At 32.5% G+C, this 13,751-nt stretch overlaps 1 protein-coding gene across 1 annotated transcript in view; it reads left to right on the top strand.

The window, feature by feature from the left end:
• LOC111049196 (paramyosin, long form) overlaps positions 1–13,751 on the top strand; it is a 51,315-nt gene that overhangs the window by 7,538 nt on the left and 30,026 nt on the right. The window contains exon 2 of the mRNA XM_039430846.1: positions 8,467–8,523. Coding sequence (XP_039286780.1) covers positions 8,467–8,523 — 57 coding nt within the window. The remainder of the gene's footprint in view (positions 1–8,466; positions 8,524–13,751) is intronic.

The following is a 13,751-nucleotide window of genomic DNA, read 5'->3' as shown; positions in this document are numbered from 1 at the left end:
CAACCTTCTTATCAACTCATTTTCGTTTTTGTTTAAAAACTTAGTTCCTTTTATTTTTCTCCAGTTATTAAATATTGTAGAACGCAACATTTCACATTCAATCATACAATCCATTCAATGTTATTGAGGATGAATTATAATTCCATCCATACACTCCGTTGAAATTATTTGACATTGTAATCGTCAGCATTCAATCCAAATAAAAAATAAATATTTTGGGCCTCTTTAGTTTCATCTTTACGTCGATGTACTAAGAAACTTTTCTTTATTGTAAAGCTCTTACAGTCCTCCAATATCACAGGTTCCTAATAGTGATTGTTAACCTCTAATATTGCTATAAGGTACTCTGATGTTATTGCTATAACCGTAATATCAATATGAGTTGTTACTTTGAATTTACCAACAATCCAATAAGACCAGTTTCTATTTGAAGCATAAAACCTATTGATATTATTGTATTAGATTCAAGCTATTTCATATGCTTTGAAATAAATTATCACCATTTTTCAATTAATTCCTGATTGAACTATTATAATTGAGGCAAAATTACTTGTGAAACACTTCATATGCACTTCATGCTCTTATATCTTCAGCTGCTTCTTACTTCAGCCAAGCTAAGGTTCACAGGTAAAGCAATAGGTCAGCTTTCAGATTAATCCATGCGAGTCATCTATTATATTTATCATAAATAAACTCTTTGTTATAGATAGTCAAGTCACGCGGAAGAGCTTGGAATTGGAGCGGCTATAATATTGGGACCAAGCTTTTTCTCGTGACTTGACTATCTATAATAAAGATCATGTATAACACGAATTCTAAAAAAAACATAAACTTGGTCCATGTGGTGAACTTATACTTGGAGTATTAGAGTATAAGTCTGGATCTTTCCATAATACAGTGATGAAATATTACAAGAAAACATTATCTTCATTTGTCATTCGATAAAACTAGTACAATATAATTCTAAAATCAACCAATCAATTTTTTTATTTACACATTGTTTTAGTGAAAGTTGATTGTATCAAATGGTGCACCGTCAAAATATAAACAAATCAAAACATAAAGCATGTACCTCTGCTACAGAAGGCCACTACATAATTCATGTATAATAACAGAATGATAGGTAAATTTTCTTATATTATTATTAAGTTTCATTATCAAGAAATTCAACTTCATAAAATACCCTTTTTATCAAAAAAGAAAAGACATCTATTTTGAAATATCGGCGATTTCTACCCTTGATTGCAGATGGCTGGTGATTGCAGAGCTTGACTCCCATATAACTCGACTTCTTCTCAAAAAGCCTCAACCTATTTGAGACAACAAACAAATTCCCCTTGCCTTTAGTATTGTATTGGTGAACCTGTGAGTTTTTGAAAACTTTTCTTTATTATCTATCAGATAACCCTTGCTCCACAAGGGTCTATTTAAAAACTTGACAAACTGAAACCTGGACCTACTGGAATCTTGAATCATTTAAAATAGGTCTATAAATTAAGAATCTATATGCAAATTTCAAGTTTATCATTTGAGTAGTTCAGACGTGAATTTCTTACCCCGTTCATGTGTAAGCCAATTCTTTCCTTTATTGTATTATGAAAAATGTTCGCAAGAGTAGTTGATAAATATAGATGCAATGCACAGTCAGAATACACTTAGTCTCGAAAGATTGGCCAAATTCATGTCCAGCAAGGCATCTGACAAATTTTTTCTGTATGAGAAAGTCTTATCTAAATTTGTTTTACTGGCGCTACCCCAGAGTTTATTGCCGTAATACAAATACGAATATAATAATTAGGGAGTAGTATAAAGTTTTTCCTGTACCAGGTGGAGTAATCTTGATTATAGTGCGCAATAAGAATATACTTCTTGAGATTTTACTGATAAGATTTTCTACATGAAACTCGAAAGTGAGCCTGCTGTCTAGAAGCATTACAAGTATTTTCACTACATCGAACACTTCAACTTCAATCCATACATAACACACATCCATAGGCCTACATCAGCAATGAGCATAGCTACAAACTTATATTCCATCATAGCTACAAACTTAATTATCTTTTTTCGTTAGGGCTACTCTTGAATAGAAATAAAAAAATATTTAGATTTATCTATTTAGTACTTAAATTTTTCTTTATTCTTTCTACAAACTTGAATATGATGTATTTCGAAAAATTAGTTGAAAGAGTAGAATAATTACACACGTATGGCCTTTAAGGCAGTATCCGCAAATTATTGCATGAAATGCCGCGCCAATATGGGTTGACTAAAATGAAATGGAAATAGGCCAGACGCACTGCAAATTGGTGCACTTTTCATTTTTATTGGGCAGACAATAATAATTATTGCTTGCTTCTGAAATGATGAAGCAGTTTAATTCCAGTGTGTGTAGCCGTACCTGAAGTATTGATTGGTATTAATACAGGGTTGGGCAATAAAGTATGGAGGATTTGGAATTGCTATTACAAACTCATTTTTGAACAAAATCAAATTTCTTATCTGCTAGTTTGAACTTCAAATGATGTCATTTTAATAACCAGAGAGTAAAAAATAGTAGTAAAATTAATTATGTAGGCCTACGAAATGGCGTCCGTTTTTGCCGAAACACCCCTGTAGACGTTGTGAGAAGTTGGTGACATAGTGCCGTGCAGGAAATAATATTGCCATATATGCCGTGGAGGGAACCTTGGTGGTTGAAGATTGGGTGTTTTTGTTTGTAATTGCTGGTTTTGTAGCATTATAAATAATTAACGGTTTGATGAGGCATTAATCGAAACTTCATGATGGACCTTCGTCACTTGTCAAGAAAACGTCAACTACCAATTCAGAATGTTATCTAAGAATGTTGTATGATTTTTTCTGCCGCAATTGAGAAGATTACACCTCAATATTGAATGGTTACAACATGTCATCCAGAGAAACTATAGAATTTCTAAGACAGACCTTGCAAGGACGCCGGGATGCCTCATCTCGTTCCATGGAAGTGTGGAGTGGAATCTTTGGTTACCGGACCTAATGACTATTTTTTTTATTTGATAGCTAAAGGCACTTGTATACATGCAAAACACTTACACTTGAAGCCCTGAGTGGATAATAACATAAGAAATTCGAGCGACGCTTCATGAGCAACGCTTCAGAAGAGTATGGACAACTTCTCACAATGTCTACAGAATTGTATGGATGAAAACGGACGTCATTTAAGAGATGTTATTTTCGAACATAATCAACTCTACTACAATTTTTTCCTCTCTAATTATCAAAATGACAACATCCAAGGTACATACTGAAAAAAATAATTTGATTTTCGTTGAAAAATAAGTATGTAGCAGCTATTCAAAATCCTCCATACTTCATTGCCCAACCCTGTATTTATGTGATATTGATTATAAGTTTATAACGCTCACATTGTGTGGATGCACGAGTTTAAGCTACGTATCGATACAAAAATAATACATTTTCGTCGTTGTTCATGATTTCATCTTCTACCCTATCACTCCGACTTCTATTTATTGAAAACTTCTTTAGTTATTCAAGAAGATTGCTCATCTTCCATTATTCATAACTATTATATTATACAAATTTAGATCACCTTAGGATATTAATATTTTTTATGAATGTTTAACCAGAGTAACTTGGGATTAGCAAAGCAATAGCGAAATGTAAGTGTAGCGTCCTTCTTCAGTAGTTCTATTTATGTTTTGATGACGACACCGTCCAAACTTAGCGGACCTAGACGTTCTTCATCTCACCTCTTCGTTATTTTCATTTTTAATTCTGATCATCACTTACTTTAAACACATTTATCTTCAATTTCAAGTGACGTACATGAAATGTGTGTGTTCAGTATTGGTTTAACGGTTACAGTCATTGCTAAGGGTAGTAGTACTACCTTTATCTCTTTTTGAAATATTTCTGAATCCTAATAATTTGATATCAACCACATAATTTTCAACATTTCAGTGATTGAACATCAATAAATTTGAAACTTTTAATTAAGAATGTTCATGTTAAATGTAGTAGAATATACGACATGTTGATTCAATTTAGTATAAATTGATCAAAACTATAAATTTTTTCTCAATTTTTGCATAGGTATTAATATAATAATCCAGCATAGGTATGATAATAATAATAAAAAATTTCTGAACTCATAGATGTAAATTTACTATTCTTAAATTCACCATAAAAATGCGTAATTTATTATAAATAATCGATTTTACCCGATGATAGAAAAAGTTAGTCAATTAAAAAATTATTTTTAACTAGCAGGTAACCCGTGCTATGCAAGGGTCCAATTAAAAACATGGCGAACTGAAAACTTGACCTACTGAAATCTTGAAGAATTTAAAATAGGCTTATAACCATTTTCGATAAATTAATAATCGATATGCAAAAGTTCAAGTTAATCAGCCTAGTAGTTCAGACGTGATTTTGCGCCATAGTGAATTTCCTATCCCGTACGTGTATAAGCCAATTATTTCCTTTATTATATTATTAGAAAAAAACAGCTACCTTATGTATACAGGAATTGTTGAACTTCTTCAATAATTGTTGAATTTTAGGACTTGACTTATGACTAAAAATAAAAATAAAATGATTAGGGTAGTTTGTAGTGTAAAACTTTCCAACATTAACATTAAATCTTAGAATTGAAACCATTTTGACATACTGGTCGTGATCTCATTCTTTATTTTCAATTTCCGTTTTTTCTCTTAACAGAACTGGCTCGAGTTACTTGCTCTTTGTAAATAAATATTATTGAAGATTGTAGCAGTTCATTGTTCTGCTACCTCTACTCATACACATGAATAAGTTACATTTTATTATTATTTATTGAAAGTGTCAGTTGTATTTCTCACAGCAAGGCTCGAATCTATATAAATAAAAATCGAGCCTCAAATTTTGACGTTCAATAACTTTTTTATGTGTGCACCGAATTCGAAGATTTTTTTTGGTTGTGTTCATTATGTTCAGGACCAGGTTTATGGCCTATCAAATTTATAATCCTATTTTAGGACTCTTTCCTATGGTCCTTCAAAGTTTACATGTAATCCTTATGGGAGAGGATTTGTGAGCTGGCCACACACAGAAATAAGAATCAGCTGTTATAATCATTGCGTCATCCAACAGCTGTTGGTATATAGTAGACAAGAGTGTGTGCTGCTCCATAACCGCCCATGTATTTTATTCTAAACGCCCCGACTAAAAGCAAAATTCTGTGTGTAACCATCCAGCAGTGCGGCCTCAGGTTAAAGACTTACATGCTCTAAAGACATTGCTTTGTTCCGAATAATTGTGCTGTCTTCGGTGTTCAGAATTAATTGATTTTTAGTAAATTATTTATTTTGTAGTTGGAAAATTATCTATATAAATTAAATGCTACATCGTGCATCCAGCTAAAGTTTGTCATGAGATGCATTAAGCTATTTGGCGGTACGAAGTCCGCCGAGCCAGCTAGTAAAGGATATTTTTTGACAAATCTATAGTATCAAGTCAACTGTTAATAATTGGCTGATTAAATATCAACATTGTATCATTATTCAATAATTAAATTCAAGTCATGATTATTGGAATTTCAAGAATTTATTGTTGAGAAGTTCCATGGAATTTGGATTAAAGTTTTAAATTTCCATCTATTACATAAAAAACATCGTAACTTAACATTGAAAAAGAAAGAAAACATAAAAGCAAACAGAGAATAGGCATAATCTTGATTTTCCAGTGTACTGTTACATAACCTTTTGTTTGCTCAATCCATGGGATTTTGCTGCTTAAACCGATAGTTAAAGTCCTATTGCAAGAGTAGAGTAGGAGGTTACTGCAAACTTATGAAGTAGGAGAGAAAACACTTGAAGAATGAGGAGAAGAAGTGAGCGAAACTTGATTGCCCTAGCTGCAGAAGTGTGGCTCAGTGCCCGGAGCTACCAATGCTCCTTTAAATAGACCGAAAAAGAGATGACCCAGATCTAACAAAAAACTAGCTTAGCTCAAACACCTAACTTATTTTCAAGAAATTTGCTCAGAAATGTATTAATTTTAAACCCAAGTGAAATTGAATTCTAACAAGAATTTAAACTACGTACGCAGATTTGGAGTTGCATTAAAAGAAATGAAATCAGCTTTGCTGTTGCTTCCAATTTTTCCCATAGAATTGCATTTAACGCTGAAAAGAATACTTACTTACTCCTCAGCTCGACTGGTGTTTACAACCATAGCCTCTCCATCTGCCTCGATCCTCGGCCTGCCTCCTCCAGTTACGAGCTCCAAGCATCCTTAGATCGCGTTCCACATCATCTATCCACCTATTTCTCGGTCAACCTATTCTCTTCTGTTGTATATCCTCTCCATCCATACACATTCCACTACTCTTTCATCTCCCATTCTTGTCATATGTCCCATCCATATTATTCTGCCAGCTTAAAGAAACCGTACAATGTCTTGATTGTTTAAGAACTTCTCTATTTCAAAATTTTTCTTCCTCCCCAAAGACCATTCTCGAAAACAGGGCTCACAATTCTTCCCACCACCTTTCTTTCAAAAACTCCCAGTCTTTGCATATCTCACTCTGAAAAGAATAGGAAGTAGTAAAAAATGAAAAATAACATCTTGTAAGAGCTTACAAGACTAAAAATTTCGATTAATGTTTGAAAGAGCGGTATCTCTTCATCATCAGCTTTTTTTCAAGTACTAAAATATTATTCAAGGCTGATAATTGAAACAAACTATGTTAAGTGTAAATAAAAACCAATAAACGGTACGACTTATGAACATTTATTATGTTTATGATAGTTGTTTTGAGTGTTTTAATAGTAGTATTAGTAATCTGAAAGTAAAAACGATACCTGTGTTGGTGATTAATTTACAGCAAGTTCAAGATCAAGGTGGGTCTACAGGAGAACGCACTGAATGAGAATATCTTGTCGGACAAAAAATCTGTATCCCAGAATAATTCCTTGTCTAGTGAGTGGAAGCGTGACCAATTCTTTTGTGAATAACTACATCTCCAATTTTCCCATTATTGATTATGGTCCATTTCATGTCTCAAAAACTGATTTAATGTTAAAAATTATTGAAAATAGAAGACAACTACCGAGATTTAAAATATGAAATTATTGAAAATAGAAGACAACTACCGAGATTGATAATTTGTTTTGAATATTTGGAGTCTTCATGACTAAGATGAATGACTAAATGATGAATGTCCACCACTTATAACACTTTTTATTTCATGACCGATCTCCATTGACCATCATATTTTAAATTTTCATCTTCATATATGTGAAAGTTAAAAATTAAAACTATATTCAAAATACCGTTTCCATTTGACTGCACTTTTCATAATCGTATTGATCTTTGAAGTTGATTTCGCGCTTCGCAAATTCCATATGAATAATACTGACGACACTATAAATAAATGATGACCGCTGAGTGTTGACGCTGAGAATGACTCAAACAAACGCAGCTCAAAAGTTTCCACTGTCAAAAATCTTCAGAGCTCAAGTGAGTGTTGAAATATTTTTGGAATATAAATAACCGCACTGAAAATCTCAGCGTGCACTATTCCACCAACCGAAATAGATCTCAATTTATTGAGACTTGTATGTTTACAAAGACGCCCGCGTTTAGACTGGAAAAAAATCAGTTGCTTGTTGAAAGCTCACTTTACAATCCTATTTCCTTGCTGCTTTCTGCGAAGAAAGTTGGTTCTATTATGAATACCCACTTTTCAGCCGAATAGTGGTTTAAATTGGGGTCAAGAAAATGAGATTTTTATTTATAGTAGGCTATTTGCGAATATTTCAAAATTTTGCACAATACAAAACTTCTTGTTATCCTGTATAAGTTCGTTTTGTTGATTATTCATTTTATACTATGGTTTCTCATACTCTTGTTTTGTTGTATAAATTATTTGAAGATGAATAACACAAAGTTATTGTATCATCATCCTTATTAAAGTGTAACAAATTTACGACAGTTAAGTTTGAACTTTGTCAAGTCCGACTTGACAAACACTGATGTGCCTTTTGTTCCTTATATTTTTTCAATTCATCATATACATTTTTTAGGATTATGTGAAAGGCTTCATTTGAGATCAAATTAAGAAAACAAAATTCCTTCAACAGTCAAATCAATAAATTATTTTAAACGATCGATTGTTTTTACACTCGCAGTCAATGAAAGAGAATTATTAGAATTATTATCACAAGAATAATTAGTATATTAAAGATTCAACTCAAATAAGATTCAATAGGTTCTCGACACGTTAAAAGAAGTTTTTAATAATACAATTCATCATTTTAACCCTCCATTTAAATTCTTCAAATTTACACTCAAAATATGCAATAGATGACTGAATGCTCAATCTTTATAATGAATTTATTTAATACGAGTTCTTGATGATTGATGAATTTGACAAGAATGATACAGAATTTCCTATGTTTATCAATTATATCATTTTAATTCCAGGATAAGATCCGTCTCCTGCAGGAAGACTTGGAGTCCGAACGAGAACTTAGACAAAGGGTGAGTGATTTTCAATATCCAATATTGCTCCTACTTAACTATACTACATTGGAAAGAATTCATCGTGACTAAAAATGGGAAAATTTATGAACTTGTGTCCATCATCATGCTTTCAATTAAGAAAAATAGGAATAGATAGGTTGGATAACTAATTCAATTGGAAATAGAATATTTGGCTTCGTAAGAAATAGATCAAATCTAAGCTATTAAAGAAGTCATATAAAACATTCAAATTTCAAATGTAGTTTGGATAAAATCCTGATAATAATAGAAATAGAAATATTCATTAACCGATAGATACTATAGTGAGTTACACGTTATAATGTCAGTGGACATTAGGGCAACATAGAGCAACAGCGTTGCCGATTTTCTGCCTTTCCACTGCCTTCTATACAAGATACCGGTATATCAGATCTAATTTAACTTTTCATTCTTGTTTAAAATAATCAATTATATTTTATTCGTCAATATATATGTTTCAATGATTTTATAATACATTTTTATAATAATTGAGATAAAAATATTTTGTCAATTATATTTCTACATTGTTAGAAAACGATCTGGCAACGTTCCGGATCCAAAAAAGGAAAGCACTATCTGCTTTGTCGAATGATAGACAAGCAACACCAATGCTAATCAAATGCTGCCATTATAACGTGGCCACTACGTTCTCACTATAGAAATAGTACCTACAGTTCCTACAGTTGGCCATGTCACACATACATGAATTACCATACGTTTTTAAATATACATTTCAGTATAACAAATATAAATAGCAATTATAACAGTACAATTTTAAATTTAGAATCACTGTAAAATTAACAAATCTTGTATTATTTCTGTGAACTATGAAAGGATGCATTCAAACTAAACCAATAACAAAAATCGGGACAAATTTATTGATGCTATTTTTGCATCAGATTTCATTGAGATTCTTCATTGGCTGAGCCGATTACACGGTAGCTGGTTGCTTTGCCTTGACTAGGAATATTTTGGCTGTCAAGCAAGAATCCAGTGGCCGCTGACTGCTCTGCTCTGCTCCCAATGCGGCGGCGACAGAAACAAAGACATCTCTTATCTGAAAATAGTGTCACCAAAATGCTGAACCTCAATTCTCTTTTGCCGCCCGTCACTTTACAACTCATGCGCCCGCGCTCTTTCACTAACATAGTTTCTAAAGCATTTAACCAGCCTCACAAATAAGCTTCTTAATCACCCCGATTACTCACATTCGTTTCCTTGTCAGAATCTTGAAATAAACGGGCCGTCATTCGAAGTATGAGTAAACCTTCCACCGATGAGAGCCTAGTCATGATATACGCCTCTAAATACTAGTACTTACTTCTTTCTAAACTAATTTGAAACTACAATACTTTCATATTTTTAATTATTTACTTTAAATATTTTAATACTTATAAAAAAATTGAATAGCAATCTGTTAATAATTATTAACGGTCAAAGCTAATCAATACTTGTTAATGCACTCTCTGATAAGACATGTGATTGATATGATTAATGATTAGAAATAACATGATGGACGCTTCTGTTATAAAACACCTGTTGTTCATTACTAAACAATTAAAATACTCATCCACAATGTCACATGTTACTGGGTTAAACTATTAGTAATAATAATATTAATAAAGACTCATTAATAAGAGAATTCGATTCAAAGTAATATTCACAATCAGCCCCATATTACTGGAATTAATATATAAGTAATAATATTTAATACTCATTGATACATTAGTACCTATGTGAATTCAATTATTTCCTTTAAGTATTGTGATGCTTCTTTCCTTATCTTTTTGGATCAACGCTTCGAGCCCACTCTCAATTTTGATGAATAAATGTTATACAAACATTTTAAATGTAATGCTAATCTGAAATTGAAATTTGCACTTGGAAAATGTTGTGAATTGTTATTTAAAAAATATACTATGAAACTGAAAACAGCCCTAAAACCACCTTTGTGATATTCAAACTTATAATACTTATAACTTACTCAACATGCACGCCATTAAAGGAATTAAATTAAGTGGTTAACGTTTGAAAACAAAGTATTCTAATGATTTCATACGTATTTTCCATTATCATAAAATGATTCATTATTGCATCAACAAATGACCTTTTGCGCTGATGCATCAAACAATATTATTATTTTTATTCCTTACTGATTAACAAAATTCTCAATAATATTCATTATTTTAGGTTGCCTTATTCGTTATCCATCATTGCCTATTGACATTGAATTAATTTATCAATAGTTATAATGAAGTTATTTTCGATTAAATATTATGCTTATCCTATCATGATATCATTTTTTTCAATTATTGCTCAAACAATGCCACTAGCCATCTGTATAACATAAATCCTGGCTTTGTGGGTCAAGTGGAAGAGGGGGCTCTTATTGCCTCAACTTCTCCCACATCACTTTTATTGTAAGGTGTAAATAAAAGTCATTTATCTATCTATGTAACTGGCCAATGACATCCTCTCAAGCTTTGATTTCAAATTGAAAATGAATTTGCATTTTACATTTCTTAATCTCTTGACTGATAATGGAAAGAATTATTAAAGTTTGAATTGCAACAAGAATATATATTTTTAATAAATATACTATTGTTCCTCTTGTTTGTCATCCATTCATATTTCTGATTTCAATTGGGTCTTGAATAAACGAATGTTACCTGAATAAAAGCTGATCACTTTTATAATTGGGTGAGAAACGTCCCTCACTTTTACAAACCAGACACTTCCGTATATTCATTCAACGTTTTTCCAGATATTTAAATACTTAGCATGTCTAATCAATTATACGCAGGACTAACGACTCAGCTTGTCATCATGTACATAAATTATCAGCCGAGATCAGAACTGCTCTTAATATAATATTGAAAAAGATTTAGAAGTTGAAGTAATATTAGCTTTGACGGCAGTCAGGAAAAGCTAAAATTGGAATGGATGAAGGGCATTGACATGTCATCGCTTACCTGGGCACTGCGAGCGTCAAAATACTAGGAGAAAAAAATCAGAAATACTAACAGCCTTAGCGCACCATTAATTTGAAAAAGTCATTAAAACAGCAAACGTATGTATTTTTAGCACATCTTGCGAGTAGAAGAAGCTAGAACTCCGACAACTGACGTTAGTTTTCAAACCAATGACTGTCTATTCTACACCTGATAACCTGATAGTCTGGTTTTAATGTAAATCTGTATCCTCTGTCGGGAGGTTGAGTTAAGAAAATGTTTTGAATATTTTATAAAACTAATTACATGGAAAACACTGAGCAAACATTTCACACTAACTTTTCATAATTATATAGTTATTGTTGAGTAGGATTAAATATTCAACTGTTATTCTGGTCAACAAAATGTTTTCTTCAACATTTATTCTATATATGTGTATATTTAGCTAATCTTGCCACGTAATTTACAAACTTTCTCCAATAGAGCAGAAAAAAATTCAGATTATAAATTCTTTCTTGGGAGAAATATTTATGTATAGAACTGAGAAGATATTTATAATAATTGTAGTAAGATGCAGATGAATTAAGTCCTAGCACAATCACTTATCACATAGGCTATGTATAATTAAAAGTACAAGGTGCGCCAGAGAAACTTACTCATTCGAAAGGTGAATAAAAACGAAAGTACTTTAGATAGTGTATTAATCTTTTTTTACATGAGAATACAATATCTCAATTTTTTCATGCAGTCTTGAAAATGACATCAGACCAATGGCGACCCCCATTGAGCATGCACTGATGAAGTCGATTTTTGAAATTTTGTATATAAATCGGTATGTTGGCAATGGTGTCGCGAATGTTGTTGTTGAGGTGTGCTATGGTACCGTGGTCAATCGACATAAACCAGAGATTTCAAATAACTCCATAAAAAATCGCATTGAGGAAACGCAAGTGGAAATGAGCCTCGTCACTGAAAAATATGACCGCGTCTTCAGGCAGGTTGTCAATCAGCATTTATCACATGCATTTTGACGAGAAACAAAATCGCGTTCAGTCAATTCTTGAACAACAGCCAATTTATAGGGATGAAGTTGAAGGTCTTCATGGAAAATTCGTCGAACAGTGGAGTCACAAATTGTCATAGCAGCTGCGTGTTTGTGAGCCGAATGCCGGGTAGAACGCACAACTGACTGCCTCACTCTTTTGATATTTTCTGGAGCTCTGATAGTTTGTTGAAGTCCATTTCTGGGTTTAGCGACACTTCCACACTCCTGAAATGAGTTAACTCACAACAAAATCAAATTATGGCTAGGAACGAGTCTGTGGGGAGGAATTTCAAATCGAGCGCGGAAGGTGATTGACCATTAGAAAAGAAGCTCTCAAATGCGAAGGCCCGCTACTCTCTAGACCAGAGCATGATGGCTATTTACTTGAGGGAGGATAAACTTGAGAACTTTCCCCTCCAGATGCGCCCCCTCCTGCCCGTCTACACGACCAATTCAACGCACGGGATTTTTTCAAATAAGTAAGTTTCTCTGGCGCACCTTGTAAAAGTGGCATGCAATGTCAATTCAATGAAAAACTAAAAACGATATTAAGATAGATTTACTGAATTATTCCGTGGATTTTTATTAAGATTATTTTTTTATTTCAATCGGAAAATATGTAAAAACAAAATTGGATTACTGCCATGGTCATCTTTCAAGCTGAGCACTCTAAATATCAGACTAATATTATTATTACCATGGACCATCCCATCATGCATACGTTTCATTTAAAATATTATCACAATCTCAATACTATATTATAACATTTATTTTAGAATAATTGTTGGTACTTTTTAGTGTATCGATTTATTTCTGATGGAGATTTTATTTCAATTGAAACAGTATTGTGATAAAAAATTCCATATCATCCACAGTAGATAGAGTGAAATAAATAGTAGTGTAGGTCTAATGAAAAAATATTTGCAACAATGTATCTGTAAATGTTTGAATGCATTTAATTGTTTCAAGCTGTTGATTGTACTCAATTTAATCGGAATCTTGCATTTTTTACAATATTACAGAGCATGTTTTGCTGCTCTTAACAATTAATATATTCTGTAGGTTACACGAAATAGTGCCAGAGAGAGAGAGAGAGAGAGAGTGAGAGAGAATGAGTAGTGATGAATGACATGTGAGCAGTGAGCTGCTTGTTGAATGTAGGTGTTTAAATTTAGATGGAAGATTTTGAGCATATATTCAAAAATTAACTG

The sequence above is a fragment of the Nilaparvata lugens genome, chromosome 6 (assembly GCF_014356525.2).
Source record: "Nilaparvata lugens isolate BPH chromosome 6, ASM1435652v1, whole genome shotgun sequence".
NCBI classification, from domain to species: Eukaryota; Metazoa; Arthropoda; class Insecta; order Hemiptera; family Delphacidae; genus Nilaparvata; species Nilaparvata lugens.
The sequence above is the reverse complement of the archived record's forward strand: the minus strand, read 5'-3'. Positions and strand labels throughout refer to the sequence as shown.